This window comes from Cervus canadensis, chromosome 8 (genome assembly GCF_019320065.1).
Source record: "Cervus canadensis isolate Bull #8, Minnesota chromosome 8, ASM1932006v1, whole genome shotgun sequence".
NCBI classification, from domain to species: Eukaryota; Metazoa; Chordata; class Mammalia; order Artiodactyla; family Cervidae; genus Cervus; species Cervus canadensis.
In genome coordinates, this window is record NC_057393.1 from 38,874,751 (window position 1) to 38,895,068 (window position 20,318).

The 20,318-nt window shown below is 41.0% G+C and overlaps 1 protein-coding gene across 6 annotated transcripts in view; it reads left to right on the plus strand.

Annotated features, from left to right (window-relative positions):
• The window catches only part of PANK1 (pantothenate kinase 1), a 105,159-nt gene that overhangs the window by 81,874 nt on the left and 2,967 nt on the right, over positions 1 to 20,318 (plus strand). For 5 of the 6 annotated variants that reach the window (XM_043476056.1, XM_043476054.1, XM_043476055.1 and 2 more), the window contains 4 exons: positions 8,068 to 8,321; positions 13,404 to 13,580; positions 14,089 to 14,212; positions 17,674 to 17,799. In XM_043476056.1, the coding sequence (XP_043331991.1) occupies positions 8,068 to 8,321; positions 13,404 to 13,580; positions 14,089 to 14,212; positions 17,674 to 17,799 (681 nt within the window). The remainder of the gene's footprint in view (positions 1 to 8,067; positions 8,322 to 13,403; positions 13,581 to 14,088; positions 14,213 to 17,673; positions 17,800 to 20,318) is intronic. The other variant, XM_043476052.1, reaches the window with a different exon arrangement.

Genomic DNA, 20,318 nt, shown 5'->3' on the forward strand with positions numbered 1-20,318 from the left:
ATGGCTACAGTTACCATCTGCAGTGATTTTGGAGCCCAAAAAGATAAAGTCAGCCACTGTTTCCCCATCTATTTGCCATGAAGTGATGGGACCAGATGCCATGATCTTAGTTTTCTGAATGTTGAGCTGTAAGCCAGCTGTTTCACTCTCTTCTTTGGGGCCCAACAATTGAAGAGTTTTGAAACTGAGAAGGTTGAGATCTAGGAGCATGAAAATTAAGTGCAAATTCATAAATGAAAAAGCACTGGTCCTGAATTCTAATGCTGTTTCTGCATTTAACTAGCTGGGTGCCTTTGGATAAATCATGTCCCTCCTATGGGACTCAGTTTCATCATCATCAGAAGGCAGCAGAAGGTGGCTATAAGGATAAGGAAACTAAAGCTAAAGAGTCATGAAGAGGCATCCATAGTGCCCCCTTAGGTGAGAGCTGAGTGTTAGCTCAATTCTGATTCAGGAGATGCTGACCTGCTGCTAGTGCTATGAGCTCCCCAGGTCCCTCAAGGTTGCCTGTGTCCATCTCTTCTAGGGAGCCTGAAGTGAACCAAGGTGACCTAGAGCATTTAAGCAAGCTCTGTCAAAGGCTCTATCCCTCCTCTGGAGTAATGCCCCAGGAGAGTTACTCAATTTCTGTTGGCCATGAGCAAGTGTGTTTCTCAAGGTTCTGACCTGAGAGAGGTCATGTCTTATATAACCAAAATAAGCCTCTAATCCTTCAGACTGCTGGAGCCTAATAAAGAGATTGGTGCAGGGAGCAAGTCTGGAGTACTTGCCTAACAGTCCAGCCATCTATAAAAGAAAGTATCAATATATGGGCTGGCTTCTGTTTGCATACTCAGTCTTGGCCAAAGTGAAGACAGAATTGAAGAAGACAGATCTCTTCCTATAGCCTGTTTGTCAGTACACTAAGTGATACACCCTGATCCTTCCAGAGTTTGTGAGGAAGAATAGGTTTTATCATCTTCTTTCCTAATAAGTGTTTATTCTATCACACAACACGTATTTACCATGCTCTTTCTGTGCAACAAGTACTATTATGAACAAAACAAAGCTCGTGCCCCACTGGAGCTTATATTCTAGAGCAGGGGAATGGTCAATAATCAAATAAATGAATATAGAGCATATCAAATGGCGATAAGTTGGGGTGAAAGAAATGGGTAAAGGGGATAGGGAGTACTGGGAGGGTCTTTGTGGGATGAGGTAACATTGGGCCCAAGGCTGTAATAGGGCCAACCAGAGCCTGGTGTGAGGACTTAAGAATTGGCCTTTATTAAGGCAGAAATCTCCAATGACACAACCTAAAAAAGTTAATTAGAGAAAAAATCATCGGGAGGGGATAAGATAATTGTGGATATGTAAAATTCTAAATCTAAGTGGACCATTCATTATTAGCTGGGTTCCTATTATTAATCCAGGAACAGATTTGTGATATTATAGGAGCATAAGCTTTGGTAGACACCCCCCCTTCATTCTGGCTCAATCCTTTCTGTCATTCATGTACACCTTTTATCATTGGGTATCAGGAGGAAGAAGCCATCTTTGAGGTTTTATTATTTTTCTCACTCACAAAACATATTTGAAATTCAACTCTCTTTCGGGTCTCTTAGCTCTCCTGTGTGTAAGGAGCAAAGAGCTCCGAGTGTAATCTGTAGTTCAGAGTCAACTATTTTATATGCAGATTGTTCTTGAGCTTAGTAAGATAACCTTTTCTGCCATTTCCAGTATGACTTATGGAGCCAGTGTCAGCAAAAGCACATTGGGAAGTGTGGGATATCATACAGATGGGTCTTTATTCATTTTGTGAAAAACAATTTAGTGACTCATTTCTCAAGGGCAGAAGAGGGATGTAATAGAGTAGGTCCATAGCATACTCCCATAGAGAGCAGGCATGAAACCTCCTGGGATGGGTTTTTTCAGATTTATGAACATACATATGTATGTATGAATGCATTTATTTATTTATTCATTCAGCTATTTATTTAGTTACTTTGAAAGTTTATTGTGTTGAAGTCTAGTTGATTTCCTAGTTGAATCTAATTGAATCCACCTGTAATACAGGAGCTGCTGCTGCTAAGTCGCTTCAGTCGTGTCCGACTCTGTGCGACCCCATAGACGGCAGCCCACCAGGCTCCCCCGTCCCTGGGATTCTCCAGGCAAGAACACTGGAGTGGGTTGCCATTTCCTTCTCCATTGCGTGAAAGTGAAGTCGCTGTCGTATCTGACTCTTAGCGACTCCATGGACTGCAACCTACGAGGCTCCTCAGTCCATGGGATTTTCCAGGCAAGAGTACTGGAGTGGGTTGCCATTGCCTTCTCTGGCAATACAGGAGACCCTGGTTCAATTCCTGGGTTGGGAAGATCCCCTGGAGAAGGGATAAGCTACCCACTCCAGTATTCTTCGGCCGCCCTTGGGCCTCAGCTGGTAGAGAATCCACCTGCAGTGCTGGAGACCTGAGCTCGGTCCCTGGGTTGGGAAGATCCCCTGGAGAAGGGAAAGGCTACCCACTCCATTATTCTGGGCTGGAGAATTCCATAGACTGTATAGTCCATGGGGTCGCAAAGACTAGGACATGACTGAGCGACTTTCACTAGTTGATTTACTATTGTGCGTTAATTTCTGCTATACAGCAGAAAGAGTCTCTGTATAGACACATATACACCTTCTTTTTCATATTCTTTCCCATTATGTTTTGTCACAGAATACTGACTGTAGTTCCCTGTGTTATACAGTGAAAGTGAAAGTGAAGTCGCTCAGTCGTGTCTGACTCTTTGCGACCCCATGGACTCTAGCCTACCAGGCTCCTCGGTCCATGGGATTCTCCAGGCAAGAATACTGGAGTGGGTTGCCATTTCCTTCTCCAGGGGATCTTCTGGACCCAGGGATCGAACCCGGGTCTCCCGCATTGGAGGCAGACGCTTTAACCTCTGAGCCACCAGGGAAGCCCGTAGGACCTTCTTATTTGGCCTGTCTTATATATAATAATTTTTGCTACTTAGTTATTTTTGACAGAGGGAAGCACATAAGGAGAACCTCTTAAAATTGTATCGTCAACATGTCTTGTCTTTAGAATCCATATTTTTTTTCTAATTTCATCATACAGGGAATCACTGAATTCCTTTGAGAAATTGGAGCCTTCAGTTTGGAAATGGGTTTCCAAATGTATTTCAACTTAAGAAGATTGAATTATTTTACCTCTTGTGTAAGTTATATAACTCATGTCTAACTCATGTTTCCAAGGCATTTTCACACAGCCATCTCATCGGGTTCTTGAAAAGAGCCCTGAAAGTTAACTAGGGCAGCTGTTACTGGGGAGAGTATGTGATTTTATTGAAGGCCTGTTGTCACTGTACTGTGGTGTGGTCATGCATTCATACCAGCTCTTCAGCTCCAAAGACTGTGTGGTTGCAGCACCAGCAGCATCTGGATCACTTGGGATATTGTTAGACAGGCAGTCAGAAACTCTGGGGGTGGGGGCCCAGCAGTCTGATTTAACAAAGCCTCCAGGTGTTCTGATGGTGCCTAAAATTTGAGAATCCTCACTGCACCCATGCTTGCTTGGGCGACTTTGGGAATGGGCGAAGCAAAATTAGTTTATCATAGTAATAATTTGAAAAAAGGGTTTTTTGTTTTTTGTTTGTTTTTTACTTTATTCTTTCCCCTATCCCCATTATTTACAGAGTTTGAGTCTTAGGGCTAATTTTGATTTCTTGTTTTTAAGTTTGGGGAATAGTTTAAACTTAATGATTTAAGAACTGGCAGAACTCATACTTTCTTTTCTTTTTGGCCGCACTGTGCGGCATGTGGGATCACAGTTTCCCATCAGGGATTGAGCCTGGTGCCCACTGCAGTGGAAGCGAAGGGCTTAACCATTGGACTGCCAGGCAGTCCTACAAATCATATTTTCTGAAAGTGCCAAGGAGAGTTACACACAGTGGTGTGCTGGAGTTGGCTCCTGTTGGCTCATGAAAACCCATTGTGTCTTCCCAACTTTGTGCTTAGTGACATTGTGTTGGCAGCTTGAAGCTGGCCATGGTGGGAGTGATGATACAACTGAAATTGGTAAATGCTATAAACCAGGGCTTTTGCTTCCAGAGAGCTCATTCTAAAACATTTACCAACACACCTTGGTGACAAGGTTATGTTCACATTAACGGAGCTTCATTTGCATATTCGCTGCATCTAGTATTTCAGATCTACCATCATCTAAGACCCATTATAGAGATCACCATTAAGAATACATATAAAATTCATAGGAATTTGCTGCCTATTAGTGGGAAGTGAGATGTAGCCCACAGCTGTTATGGTGCCCTTCTATATATATATATATATATATTTATAAAATATATATATATATTTCAGAGAAGGCAGTGGCACCCCACTCCAGTACTCTTGCCTGGAAAATCCCATGCACGGAGGAGCCTGGTAAGCTGCAGTCCATGGGGTCACTAAGAGTCAGACACGACTGAGTAACTTCACTTTCACTTTCACTTTCACGCATTAGAGAAGGAAACGGCAACCCACTCCAGTGTTCTTGCCTGGAGAATCCCAGGGACGGTGAAGCCTGATAGGCCGCCGTCTGTGGGGTCTCACAGAGTCGGACACGACTGAAGTAACTTAGCAGTAGCAATATTTATTTATTTATTTAATTTAAACTAGCTGCCACCATTTAAAAATTGGAAGTTTTCACATAAAAAATCTAGATTTCTGACTCTTGAGAAATGTGATCACTTGGCAACATTGAGCCCCCATTATCATATGGGCTGCAATGAATTTTAAACACATGTGGGTTGCCTTGTGTGCCACAGTCCCCATCCTTCTGTTACTTGAACGTTTAAAGGAGTAAAGGAACTTTACTCCTTTACTGGCTCCTGCAGCATTTGTTTTTGTTTACCCCCAGTATAAAGAAAACTAAGTCCCGAGAAAGAGCGTTTCTCTGTAGCTGGGATCTGAACATGCTGTCCAAGTAATGATTTGACTCATGGCTTATACCTGGGAGCCGGTCCTATTTCCTGGATGAGAAAGACCTTCGAGGGAAGTCTCCACAGGTCTCAATGAAAGTGACTAATCTTTCTGTTTCTCAGTGTGGGGGGTGTATGACCTCAGACTTCAGAAATATCCATTGGTACTGATGAACCTATTTGCAGGGCAGGAATAGAGAAGAAGACATAGAGAAGGGACTTGTGGACACAGAAGAGGAAGGCGAGGGCGGGACAAATTGGGAGAGTAGCGTTGACATAAATACACTACCATGTGTAAAACAGCTAGCTGGTGAGAAGCAGCTTTGTGGCACAGGGACCGCAGCTCAGTACTCTGATGACCTGGAGGGGTGGGATGGACGGGGGAAGGAGACTGTAGGGGAAGGGGATATATGTGCACAGAGAGCTGATTCACGTTGTACAGCAGAAACCAACACAACATTGCCAAGCAATTATACTCCAGTTAAAAAATAAATAAAAACAAATACCCATCCCTCAGTAAAATGCTGTAGAAGAGATGTCTGTTTGCAGCTAGCACATTATTTGAAAGTGATTTTGAGGGGAAAGTTGAGATTGTTCCTTTCAGAGCAAAGTCGCATGCTTGATATGCCTTGACAGGTTTTCTTTCTCCTTGAGCAGTGTCAGGACGTCTCCTGGACAGACTTTGTTCACGTTTTTGATGTTAGTTCTGAGCATGGCTGTCGATATTGTTGACGGACCTCTGATTAATTTTTAAGCAGGTTAACCTATGGCCCCAAGACTGGCTAATGAAACTGCTACTTTTTCAGCATGGGGTGATTGAAGAGGGGACAACTTTCCCTGTTCTATTTAGGAAATGTTTATTAAGCCATTATAAGGGACAGGCCTTTGAGCGTGGTGCACAGGGGCACCCAGTGAACCAAAAAGCAAGCCAGAATGTGACCCTTGCTGTGAGTGTGATGGAAGATATGGATAGAGCCGAGGAATCCAGGAGGAAGAGAAGACAGGGTTTACACAGCTATGTGTCACTATAGCGTTTAGATCTCCAGATCTCTTACACCTATAGTATTACCCCTGAACACGTGAATCGTGACGTGCGTCTCACCTAGAGTTTCACTTGGTGGAAAATGAAATGTTCAGGATCATTTGATAGATTTGCTTGATCACCATGTGTCATTTAGAATGCTTTTTCCTGTATATCAATAAAATGTCCACCATCTTGCTAGTAACCTGTTCTAACTCTGCTTTGCAGATAAAGCTTCAGTAGATTTTGTTGACTGGGACCGTGAGATGACAAAAAGTTCAAAATTTCCTTCTAACTATTAACTTTCATAATGAAGATGATGCTTTGGGGGTAATATATCTAAGTATAGTACTTGTGTAGGTGGTTTCCAGATCCCAGAAGCAGGACTTATTATGAATGAAGACAGGAGAAGAACAGCAAGGCATTTGCTAGTTGTATCACTTAGGGAAAGTTACTTCAGGTCTATGAGCCTCAAATATAGCATTAGGATAATGATACCTCTTCATAAGATTTTTGTGAGAACTAAATGATCTAGTATAAGGGTTGGGCATATAGTAAACAATAAATACTAGTTATTATTTTCTTAAAGAGATTTTTAAAAATTTAGGTTAGACTATAAATTATCTTCCACTGTTGATTCAGTTTCATGTTAGTGAATATTAGATTTTTTTTTTTTTTTTTTTTGGACCAGCAGTAATATCACTCTTGAGGACCATGAATAAACATTTGAGGATGCAAAGTACCCATTGCCTGCTAAGTAAGGCTAGCCCTCAGTTAATTCATTCCCCTTTTCTTTTTCCCCCCACACCTAGAAGAAAAGGAGTTTTTGTTTCTTAGGAGCATGAAAGGACACTCTGGGACTACCTAAGCTATTAGTAAAAGAGCCACTATTTTTCGAGTCCTTTGTACTTGCCAAGCCGTGTGTAAGCATTTTGTTTTATTTTATTTTTTAAAAGATTTATTTGTTTGGCTGCTCCGGGCCTTAGTTGTAGCACATGGGACCTTTAGTTATGGCATTTGTACTCTTAGTTGCAGCATTTGGGATGTAGTTCCCTGACCAGGGATCAAACCTGGGGCCCCTCTGCACAGAGAGGGTAGAGTTTCAGCCACTGGACCACCAGAGAAGTCCCAGCATTTTGTATATTATTATCATGTAGTCTTCACAACACTATGCTGTGGGTATATCCCCATTTTACAGAGGAGGAAACTGAGGCTTGAGAAGTTAAGTACTTGCCCCACATCCCTCAATTAGCTAAGTGTTAGAGCTAGCTTTCAAAGTCAGGCCCCTCTAACTCCAAAGCCTGGGGCCTGGGCAAAGGAGAGCTGGGCTATTTGGGCTCAAAGGAGATTGTCCCCATCCCCCAGGCTCACATGCCTCCCTCAAAACTGTGTATCTTTTCAAGGAAGTGTAGAAGTCTTTCTGCTTCCAGAACATTCTCACTCTCTTCACCCCATGGTATGCTGCATTAGTTTCCTGTGGCTGCTATAACAAATGACCACCCTCCTAGCGGCTTAAAGCCACAGAAATGTATTCAGTCATGGTTCTGGAGGCCAGAAGGACGAAATCAAGGTGTTGCTAGGACCACACTTCCTTCAGAGACTCTTGGGCAGAACCCATGTTTTGCCTCTTCTGGTGTCCGGTGGCTGCCGGCATTCCTGGCCAGTCGTGCAGCCCCCCAGTCAGTCTCTGCCTTCTGTCTTCATGCAGCCTTCTCCCCTGTGTCCGTCCAGTCTTCCCGTCTTATCAGGAAATTGTCCGTGGACTTGGGGCTAGCCAGATAACCCAGGATGCTCTCTTCATCTCAGGATCCTTAATTTAATTACATATGCAAAGACCTTGTTTCCGAATAAGGTTACAGTCACAGATTCTGAAAACTAAGATTTGGGCATATCTCTCAGGGGCAAGCATTTAACCCACCCCACAGACTAGTGGCTGGTTTTCCAGTGGAATGTCTGAGTCTCAACAAGATTTCACCATGCAGTGCTAGAAGAATGTTTCCATGTTCATGACACATTAAGACCAAAGAAAAGCCCCCAGGGCATCCCTAAGGTGGTGACTGTCTCCCTCCCACGGGCTTATTCTCTTTCAGATTGCTGACCTGCAGCTGCACAAACTGGATGAACTGGACTGTCTGATTCAGGGCCTGCTTTACGTCGACTCCATTGGCTTCAATGGCAAGCCGGAATGTTACTACTTTGAAAATCCCACAAATCCCGAGTTGTGTCAGAAAAAGCCGTACTGCCTGGATAACCCGTACCCTATGTTGCTGGTGAACATGGGCTCAGGTGTCAGCATCCTAGCAGTGTACTCCAAGGACAACTATAAAAGAGTTACAGGGACCAGGTAAATGCGGTTTCCACTAGGAGAACCTTTCTGTGCTACTTAAACCCCGGCCTCTTCCTTAAAAGACAGTTTCTGAAAAGGTTACTTATGTTGAATACACTTTTAAAAGAAAGATCTTACCTCCTCAACCTACCAAAAAGGATTTATTGGATGTGTTATAAAGGGTGATTGATAGAAAGGTTAATAAAACACAGCTCCTGCTCTGGTGGGAAACTGGTCCGGTGCGGGAGAAGGGTCACACACCCCAGAAGCTTTCCCAGAGGCAGTCTGTGTTAAGTGCCAGGTGAATGGCAGGGACCCCAATCACAGAAGCCAGGTGGAAGGATGCTTGGGATGGTCAGAGGGCTTCAGAGAAAACCGTGCTTTGGAACTGCCTTGGTGCCTAGCACAGGAGGAATTGCTTGAAATAATGGCATTCCAATCAGTGAGCCAGACTGTGTTCACAGTGTTTTTTACCCTCAGGTAAATGCTCCCGCTGCAAACTGAAATAGTCAGCATACCCCACAGGGAATTTGGAAGTGCAGTGGATAGGCAAACAGCCCTGTGACGGCAGTGAGGCGGAGTGTTTCTTGGTGTACACACACCCCGTGGGCACAGGGGCTCAGCTTCCTGTTAGTGGGGATTCAACCTGGAACAAAGAAACAGGGTCAGAAGTCTTTGAGAGATCGTAGTGTAAACAAAATTACAGAGGATTAGAATGAAGTTTCTTTAACTTATTGGACCACAAGAACCTGTTTTTGGAGGAACGATTTAAGGAACTAGCGCTGTGTGACATGTGCTTTGAGACGTGATATTGAAAGTGTTGTTTTTGATAGACAAAGATATCATGTAACTCCCCGGAGCCTCAGTATCCTTGTTTGTGCCATGAAGTGAGTTGTTTCTTAATTTGTACCTGCCTCTCCAGTACCAACATTCTGTAATTCTACTCACGCATGAGGAGGCGAGCACTGCTTTTCTCCTTTATTAACATGACTTGTGATGGGTCTGCATAAATCAGTGGTTCACCACTGGGGAAGGGAAGATTAAGCCCCTCAGGGGAGGGAGGTTTGACAATGTCTGGAGACAGTGTTTTTTGGTGGTCACAACCGGAGATTCAGTGATACCGGCATCTAGTGACCAAGAGTGTTGCTAAATATCCTACAATAGCCCCCTACAGCAAAAAAGTGTCAGGTCCCAAATGTTAACAGTTAGTGGTATAAGGAAACCCTGGCACACACATCCTGACTGACCCTGCTTGTGTGTGTGTAAATTGCCTCCAGGCAACACACTTTCTTACTAAGAATACAGCACTAAGCTGAAGAATCACAACTGGCCCCACAGCCTCATTAGGACTGTCAGAAGTATCAGAGACAAGTAAATATTTTGGCTAGATTGGGTTTACCTGAAGAGAGTGATCTCCTGAGAAAGGTATAATCTTCAACTGCAGACTTCCTCCCAAAAGGAGCCATCGAATTGGTAGAGGTAGTCCTAAGGTAACAACAAGCTAACCATTGTCCACAATTAGAGATATTTATAGTTTTGTTGATTAAGACTAAACAAAGTCATGATTTATATCACAGGTACATGCTCTCAACCTTGGAGGCCCCAAGGATCTGGTTATCTTTGAATAATGAGCCAAACTGTGATGTTTGGTATCTGATACATGTGCAGTAATGCCTATAAATTCCAGTGACTGGTAAATGCTGGTTAATGACCAGTGCTTTGCAGTCGGCGAATACTGTTTGCATGTCCAAGCTTTCTGACAAGCTCTCTTTAACCAGTAGTTTTGGAAAGGTGTTGCTAGGAGACTGAAGGTTATGAGAGAGCCCTTCCAGGGCTGCCACAGTTTGGGGAGGGGAACGAAATATCAAGTGTCTGGACCCCAGGTCTTCCTTGTCCAACCAGTTATTCTGCGAAAGGTTTTTTGTTTTGTTTTTGATCCAAGTTAGAAAACCACTGATCTATAAACTATAGGCATACCTCAGAGAAATTGCAGGATCAGTTCCAGACTGCTGCAATAAAGCCAATATCACAATAAAGCAAATCACATAAATCTTTTAGTTTCCCAGCGCATTTAAAAGTTGTGTTTACACTATATTGTAGTCTGTTAATTGTGCAATAACATTATGTTTAAAAATACATATATATATACCTTGATTAAAAAATTTTATTCCTAAAAAATGCTAACCATAATCTGAGCCTGCAGCAAGTCATAATCCTTTTGTAATAGTAACTCCAAAGATCACAGATCACTGTGACACATATAATCATAATGTTAAAATTTGGAATATTGTGAGAATTACCCAAAATGTGATACAGAGACACAAAGTGAACAAGTGTCGTTGGAAAATTGGCACTGATAGGCTTGGGGATCCAGGATTGCCGCAAACCTTCAATTTATAAAAACGCAGTATCTGTAAAGTACCATAAAGTGAAGCACAGGACAAACGAGGTGTGCCTGTATTTTGGTCAGCCGTGAACATCAGTGTGTGGAACACACTTTGGAAATCGCTGATTGAAGCAATTGGCTTGATCTTTAAGTTTTGCTACTCCTACTATGATGGCTGTAACTCTAAGCTTTTTGTTATTCTCGTATACCCTATTTTCCTATTAAGCATTTTTATTTGGGGGAAGCCACATTATTACAGGATATCAGTTTTCTTTTAGACATATGATTTTAAATGATTTGTTTCAGTGTTATATGTAATTTTACTGCATCCTAGATTCGTAGCAACATTTCATTTCTGTTGACACAACTCCAATTTTATTATAGCAGTCAATGAAAAATAAAAGCAGAACTTCACACCTTACATTGTTAGAATGTGTAATCAATGAAAAGAGGAATGTAAAGACTTTTCAAATTTCAATGAAATGAGCAGTGCAGCTTATTTCATTCTTTTGGAATCTATTTTAACGGCATGAGCATTCATGTAATTGGATTCTTTTACTTTCTTCCTGAAATTCCTCACTACAAGTTTGTTGGGTTTTTTAAAAAAAGAATGATGTTTTGGTCTCCGATTTGCTGAGAGTTTTGCTATGTGTCTGCTGAAACAAACATGCATCTGATGATAAGCGAGAGAATCGCTAGACTAGATAACGGGGGGCAGGTTGAGGATGTTAATGAAGTGCTCTTCTGCAACTGTACATTCTTTCCTCCAACCTGCAGTGTCCCAGCTGTGTCAGTGCATGCTTGCTTTCTCCATTCAGCACCGATTCTTTGTCTGGAGTCACCTGTCATTTTCCAGTCATACAAAACCTTCGTCCCTTCTCACTCATACCAACGCATCAGATGATGAGTTGCCTTCTTTCTAAGTCAGCCAGTGCCTTTAAGTGCTTATATGTTTGGAGTCAGTTGCTGAACACCTTGAGGAATACACATAACCTGATTTCAAAGACAGGATATTAGTGTGGATGAAAGGTAGAAACTAGCAATGGGAGACAGGCTTTTTAAAAAAATATATACGTATATGTGTGTGTGTGTGTGTATATATATATATATACACACATATACAGAGAGAAAACAAGACAAATTCACGTGTCACACAGCCAAAAAGTGTTCCCATTAAACCATGCTAGCTACGTGGGGCAGACTGAAAACTAGCATCTCATGATGCACCATGTTAAATGTAAATAAACACAGACTTTCTTGGAGGAAATCCAAAATTTCTGCTGTGACTGAGTTGTCAAGGTAGTAATGCCCATGGAGCTCTTTTTGTCCTCATGGTACTGCACCTACAATGTGGATAGCTGTGACTGGTGCCTAACTACCTAATTTTCTACCAAGACACATCATTTCAATCAAGTATATATATTTTTGTAAGAATCACTATTTAAGAAATATTACAGTTGCACCTTAGATGTAAATTCTAAGGAACTGTGTGTCTATAATCTGGTACCTTTTTGGTAACAATTTTTTGACAATAAATATATTTTACCCTACATTTTCTCTCTTTTTTTAGATTTAAGTTTTAAAAATAACCTCAATCTCAATTTTAATTTTCTCTTAAAAGCCAGTATCCAAACACATATGGAATCCCCAGGGCTGGCAGTTCTTGGAATTTCAGAACAAATTGATATGTATTTACTCTTCTGTGTGGTAAATAGAGAGTAAGGCCCATTCATGGCCATATCAGTACTCTTCTCTGCCAGAAGCTCACTGCTGACAGTTTTATTCTGAATCTGCTTTTCTTCCCCTCAAATAACTTTGATGTTAATACACAATTGTGTTCTCCCTCTCAACTATCATGATTGGTTTCAAATTTTGTCTCAAAAGACTATTGTAGATGAATTCCCTGCGCCCGCCATCCCCCCTGCCACCAAAAAAAAAACTGAAAGCTTTTAAGACATAATTCAAGTACTGAAATCATTTTAAGATCTCTGTTACTACTTTTTGACTATCGGATGGTAAGTAAAATACTAATAATCTTTTCCAAAGTTTACTAGAAAAAAAATCAAATATGAGATCTATCAGTTGTTTCCTTTTTGAAATTTCTGAGAATCTTCAATGAAATTATTTCTGCTGGAGAAGCAAGGTCAGATGAAAGATAAAGCTTTGGGACTGGCTATTCCTGGCAGAGTCCCAGCTCAGTTTTGTCATCATAGTCTGTCTCTCTAGATATGAACTGTGCTTCATGTATACACAGTTTCTAAGTATTTGTATTTAGCTACATATGTTTGTATTTTTTTTTAATAGCAGTCATTTCTCCAGTTATTTGCTGCTTTCACACCACCCAGATTAAGGGAGCTAGCTCATGATTTGGCCCCATTTTCTAGGTGGGAAGATTACATGAAGCACTTAGGTCAGCGGCTGGTTGAAGGTCTCACAACGGAAATCAGTGAGAGTCTTTCTCTGGGTTTTGTTCTTAAAATTCAGGGCAAGTTTTCCTTGATGTTTCTTTTAGTCTCTGCCCTCTTTTTTTTTTTTTCTTTTTTTTAAATCCGATCTACCCTCAAGCTCTTTTTCACCCAGCACTTTAATTCAAGTGCCCCTTAGTTTTTCTTCTGTTTTTATTCACCCGTATTAGCGGTCTTGATGTAGTTGGGGACTTGGACGGGCAAAGTCTTCAAGTGAAACTTAAAAAATAAACCTTATTGTTCCTTTAGTCTTGGAGGTGGAACATTCCTAGGCCTTTGTTGCTTGCTGACTGGTTGTGAGACCTTTGAAGAAGCTCTGGAAATGGCAGCTAAAGGCGACAGCACCAATGTTGATAAGCTGGTGAAGGACATTTACGGAGGAGACTATGAACGATTTGGCCTTCAAGGATCTGCGGTAGCATCAAGGTAGAGACTAAGTAGCTAGGAGCAGTCGTGATTAAACACAAGGCAGTCTCTCCACCCTGGCTGTTCATTTAGTTTATTTGTTTTTTTTTTAATGTCAACCCACCAGCCTGGTGCAAGGATCTATGGTATTGGAGCTCAGACTTGATCTCCTGCCCTTGATGAAGCACTGAGACGTTTAGCTTTGGATACCTGTGCTTAAAATAAGGCAGCTTTGAAAGAAGGTTCTGGAAAACTGCAACAGTTTCCCCTGTTCCATTCTTGTCCAGATATCTAGAGGCATTAAAAAAATTTTTTTTTCCCCATTAATAGCCATGCTACTTTGTCCCTATTAAGAAAAGGGCGGCCAATCATCCATATGGTAATCCTGTCAGCTTGTAAACCATGGTAGCTAAACCAGGTTACTTGAGCTTGATCAGAGTTATTCATAAAACTCTCCGCTGTACTTTGGTGGAAGCATGGGGCCTGCCTGGAGGATGATTTTGAACACTCGCTAATATTTCCAACATAGCTTTGGCAACATGATGAGTAAGGAAAAGCGAGATTCCATCAGCAAGGAAGACCTCGCCCGAGCCACCCTCGTCACCATCACCAACAACATTGGCTCCATCGCTCGGATGTGTGCGCTGAATGAGGTAAGGCCTTAACCCCGGGACAGCCGTGTGTCATTCATAAATCTCAATTTTGACAGTGCAGTAACTGTTGACCCTCACAGCACTCCAGATCCTTGGAAAACCTGCTGTTTCTCATAATCATACCTTGTAGACCATGAGGGATGTGTGTTGGGGGAGGGTGAGGAGTATGTGTTTTATTTTTAAGGAGGCAGTGGGTGATGCCAAATAAAACCATCTAACCGGGGAAACACAGTAAAAAGGACAGTCCATACTATAACCTCTCCAACCTCATGGACACACACCTGTTGAACTGTGAGGACAATCTCACGCATCCTTGTGAACAATTGCAGGTAAAACATTCCACTTGCAATATTCGATATTCTCTCTGCTTTCAGCTTCTTTACAGTGTTGCCTTGTGGCATGGAGTTCAAGCAGCATTGTACAGGGCTATCAAAGCACAGAGAGCTTGCTACAGCTGAGGCCAGCCAGAGCCCCAGGCACAAGAAAGGGCAGAGCTGGTGACTGACCAAGCTTTGGTAACGTGTTTTAAAACACTGCAAAATTCCTTTGAGAAGAATAGAACCCTTTTCCGAAATACAAGATGTGTCAAGTAGAACAGTTCTCACCGAGTTGTATTAGGAAGACAAGAAAGAGGCATTGGGATGTGGAATAAGCAATAGTAAAAGTATTAAAGAATCACTGTAGCATCAGTAGTGGGGCTTCCCTGGTGGCGCTCGTGGTAAAGAACCTGCTTGCCAATATTCTTGCCTGGAGAATCCCACGGACAGAGGAGCCTGGTGGGCTACAGTCCATGGGGTCACAAAGAGTCAGATACAACTAAAGCGACTTAGCACTGGAGCATCAGTAATAAGAGTTTTTAAAATATGAATTTTTCAAAAATAAAATAAAATATGAATTTTTCATAGAAATGTGACATACATACAGAAGAGGGCTCAGATCACAAGGGTATAGCTGACAAATTGTCAGATACGTGTGCATGTATGCACACACACACCTGTATAGCCACCACTCAGATCAAGAATTAGAACACTAGAGGTAACTGCAGAAACCCTCTCCGGCCCCCTTCTAGTTGAACAGTGGAATATTAAACAGGGTATGAGGCAGCCTTTATGACAGGTGGGTGGCAGCCCTGCCTTTGAACTCTAGGGTTACGAAAGAGACACACTCCTTTTATAGTATTGAACAGAATTTGTCACTGGCCTATGGATCAGTGTCATGCTTTCTGTAAGCCCCCATTTTGACTGGAGTTTAAGTGAGGGTGGTAAAAAAATAAAAAATAAATGAGGGTGGTATTCAGATGAAAGTATTCCAGAGACATGCCTTTTCAAAGTCCACTGTGGTCATGGGATTCACTTTAACAGAGAATTTATTTTTTGACATTAACCTTTGAGGAACGTTTTCCCAAGTAGCCAAGCAAGCCCCAGGACTCGTATGTGTATAGTTGGCTGTGCCCGTAAACTCTCAAAGGTCGCTTGGGTGGAATGTCTCCCATCCAATAGAGCAAATAGGTGCCGTTTCCCCTACTTTCCAGAGAGCTGCAGTGAGTGAGCCAGTGGATCTTTTCACAGGTATCATAATCACTTTCCGAGTAGAGTAACTGATTTTATTTTTTACTTTTATTTCAGTGTCAATACCATTTATTGTTGGAGTATAGTGTAGCCACGGTACATACTGTGAATAGTTGGAATAACTCTTTTGAATGTTTCTGTGGTGGCGAATGAATGAGAGGACTCACGGATCACTTGGGGCCAGGGTTCTGATAGCCAGCGTCCTGCCAGCCATTGCTTTGCTCCCTAGAGTCACTGATTGGAGGATCTTTGATTCCAGCCATTTCATGGAGGGACACCACATTTACTGACTCTAAAATATTTTTCTGTGATTATTGGAATGCTATCAAATAGTTCTCTACCAGCTTTTAAAGTTTGTATTTTTTTTTTTTTTTTTGGAATAGAGAGTACAAACACATAATACAGAGCTCTGAAGACACCACAAGTAGAGTATACATGGAAATAAGTCACCGCTGCCATCCCATCCCTCAATTTTAACCTCACTAGAGATAGCCATTGTTTTTAGTTTTTCTGTTTTGTTTTGACTCTATATATTATCTGCATTATAGGATAAACATACTGACTAAATACTTGATTTTTGAATTAAATATGTCAGACTTTTCTTTAATGGAGTCTGAGTGTTATACCTTTTCTACTTCGACATTTTTCAAAAGAATTCTTCCATGTTTTCTTTGTCTCCCTTTTTTTTTTTTTAAAAACATTTATATCTTTGACCCACCTGAAATTTATTTGAAATAGGAGTATCTATCACATTCTAATGCCATTTCCATTTCTTCTGGCTTCCTGCCAGAGCAATGCAGGACTGAAAGTTTAAGCAAGTCCTATGTGGGCAGTTTGTGGCTACAATTCTTATTTGTGGAAACATTAAAGTTACCTCCCACACCTCTACCCAGGGAAAGTTTTCACTGTGGTTAATAGGTTTGTTAACATGTATTGTTAAAATCTGAGACAGTTAGAAAGTGATGTTCCCACACTCTGGTTGCTCTTGATAGATTGAACAGAAAATAATGCCAGATCCCAAGACTCTGTTCCCTTTTATGTGAGTGACCATAGCAACTGGCTCTGTGAGTGAGTGATGGTGAGCAGCGTCTGTGTGGCAGACAGGCTGAGTTCAGTGTGAGGTGTGTGTTCAGAATGCAAATCTGTATCCATGACGACAAAAATATAAATGTATTTTTTGTTATCTTATTGTAACCCACATATTGATCAAACAGGATATTTCATTATATATCCTAAAGGGCGAAACTAAGTATCATTTCTTTTTTTGTATTGCCAGTGTTTGCAACAGAGCAACCTGACCAGACTTGTTAGATGAATAACTCACACCATAACCATTTAATTTATGAGTTGGTTGGGAGTTCTCTGATAGCCTAGTGGTTGGGATTTGGTGCTGCCATCGCAATGTCTCAGGTTTGATTCCTGGTCAGGGAACTGAGGTCCCACAAGTCACATTGCACAGCCAAAATATAGTTTTTAATTTTTTTTTAATAGATAAAATTCATAAAAAAATAATTTATGAGTTGATAATATTTTAGAGTTGGAAGTTTGGGGGATTGAAGAAATGCACAAGCAATTTAGATGAGCTTGAACTCCAGTTTTAATTTCATATATGAAATGTTGGGAAGTGAATTTTATATTAGACCCAAGGCAACCTAACATAATACCTGTAAACAAGTCCAATATCAGTCTCTGCCTCAACCATGCAAATTGTGGAATGAACTCTGAGGTTGATTTGGCTTCATCTTGGAAATCCTGAAATAATTCTGCTTAACAACAACAACAAATTCACTCTGCAAGGTCCTGGAACACAGTGATACACGAAGCATTGGGTCTGTTAAATGCTATTTTTATGCCATGGTTCAATTGTTTCTCTTTCGTTTTTTCTTTTCCCAGAATATTGATAGGGTTGTGTTCGTTGGGAATTTTCTCAGAATCAATATGGTCTCCATGAAGCTGCTAGCATACGCCATGGATTTTTGGTCCAAAGGACAGCTAAAAGCTCTGTTTTTGGAACATGAGGTAAGTTGAGTTCACATGGACTTAATTTCCTCCGTGGTTGCCTAACATGTGAGCGATTTCCTTAGTTTGTATTTATGCAAAAGATAAGGAAGAACAGTATATAAAATGGAAGCTCTCTCATCCAACAATCAAGACTAATAGATGATTAATTTTTTTAAAAGTTAAAAAATGAGTGATCATGGGAAAATACCTTCCTACTTTCAATATTCTGTTTTAATATAAAATGTGTAAATGTTCATTTGCTCACCAATTTTTTGAGGTAGGTCCAAGACCTAATTTTGAGCTGGGGTTCTGCTGATGGGAGCTTTGTAATTGTCTTTTTTTTTCATAATCCACAGTATTTTGTACCTTTTTTGATTTTTGGTTTGTTTCTTTAAAGTAGATCAAGAAATTAAAGATACTTTAATTTGGTTGAAGTAATTTGGTTGCAAAATCATTCTAAATTATCCCAATCTTTCATATGTAGAATCTACCTAAAGAGCGGGCAACGGTTGTGACTACCTTTTTCAATCTTTGTTTCACTTTGTTTTCATTATTGAGACAGAGTTAGCACATAACACTGTATAAGTTTAAAGTATATAATAATGATTCAATATATGTATATATTATAAAATGGTTATTATTAATAGCATAAGTTTAGTTATCATCCACCACCACACATTATTACAAAGATTTTTTCCTTGTAATGAGAACTTTCAACAATTTACTCTCCCAGCAACTTCCACTATTATTAACTAGCTTTTTCATCTTTTTTAAGAATTTAAGTGGATTTTCATAGAGGTGACCATTCATCTTGTACTCTTTTTACTGGCTTTGGTGGTATATAATTACATTAGATTGTTACATTAACAATGAAATTGTCATAAACAAATTTGAGGATAAACACAACTGACTCTTGGCAAATAAACAACTCAGTCGGTGAGAACGGAAGTGTTCAACCTACAAGAGTAACCTGGGGCCTTGAGAGACTAGTGTGCTAGACATCAGGCAGCCTGTTTACAGAAGTAGAGAGTGCTGATTAATTCAGAATCCCTTATATCCAGTTTCTGCACTAATAGAAATTGGAGGTTTCTAAGAGTGAGTAGGGGGGCCCTCTTTTCTTCCCACCTTCTCTATCCTCCTTTAAAATCAATACTGTAGGGTTTCCCTGGTGGCTCAGTGGTGAAGAATTCGCCTACCAGTGCAGGAGACACAGGTTCAATCCCTGTTCCGGGAGGACCCCACATGCCGTGGAGCAAACGCTGAGCCAGCGCTCTCGGGCCCACAAGCTACAACTATTGAGCCCGAATGCCACAACTACTGAAACTTGTTTGCCCGTGCTCTGCAACAAGAGAAGCCTGAGCACTGCAGCTAGAGAGGAGCCCTGGCTTACCACGAGAGAAAAGCCCACACAGCAACGAAGACCCAGCATAGCCAAAAAGAAATTAATTAATTTTAAAATGGAAGAAAATAAAATCAATACTGTGGAAAGCAGCTCTTTATCATAGCAGGTACCCAGTGCCTTGGCTCTAATGCAGCAGGAAGAACAGGAAGTGTCATAAATTTCCATTGTAATGAATACTGGGCATTTTTCTCATTTCCAAATTGAATTATTTATTTGAAAAGTTGCTGATGCATTTGTAAGTTATTTAGGGCTCTCTAAGCCTATGTTCTGTTCTATTAAAGCATATAAAGCAATAGGACGTTAAATACGAAAGAGTTAAAGGCCAATGATAGACATTAATACTAAAGAAAGTTTTTGTTTTCGTGTTTTTATGCAGGCTGAGAAATGAAGTGATGTTAACTTTTTTGTGGGGAGGATGAGGCCTCAGAATTTTCACTTTCCTTCCCCCCGACCAGAGCATCTTTTTTTCTATCTACTTAGTTAATCGATTTTCCTTGTAAAGTTTTGTTTAAAAAAATAAAATGAAAAAGAAAGACACTCTTCTGGATATCTGTGCTAAATCGCTTCAGTTGTATCCAACTCTTTGCGACCCTGTGGACTGTAGCCCACCAGGCTCTTCTGTTCATGGGATTCCCCAGGGAAGAATACTGGAGTGGGTTGCCATGCCCTTCTCCAGGGGATCTTCCTGACCCAGGGATTGAACCTGCATCTTCTGCAGCTCCTCCACTGCAGGTGGATTCTTTACCACTGAGCCGCTGGGGAAACCCTAGTGTTACTATATTTAGCAATCAAAAATACAGGACACAGTTATTTTATCTAGCACTTATCTGTTTTATCTGGCAACCTTAAGTTATGATCCTCTTGGACTAAGGGAGAAAACAAATGCTGGAAGCCATCAGAGATTAAAAGCCATCTACAGGGGCACACAGGTAGTTAGTTGATGATAAGATAGGGAGTAAGACCCAATGTTTTGGGAAAACCCACTTCTCTGGGTATAAAGGCATATCCTTCATACAGTCTTAGGCCTCTGGATGACAGCTACGGTTTGTTAATAAGTGTTAAACTCAGTCTCTATGGCCAGTGAAAATAGAGCATTTTTATAACTCCTTGTAGGTACTTCTCAGAAAATTTTCTA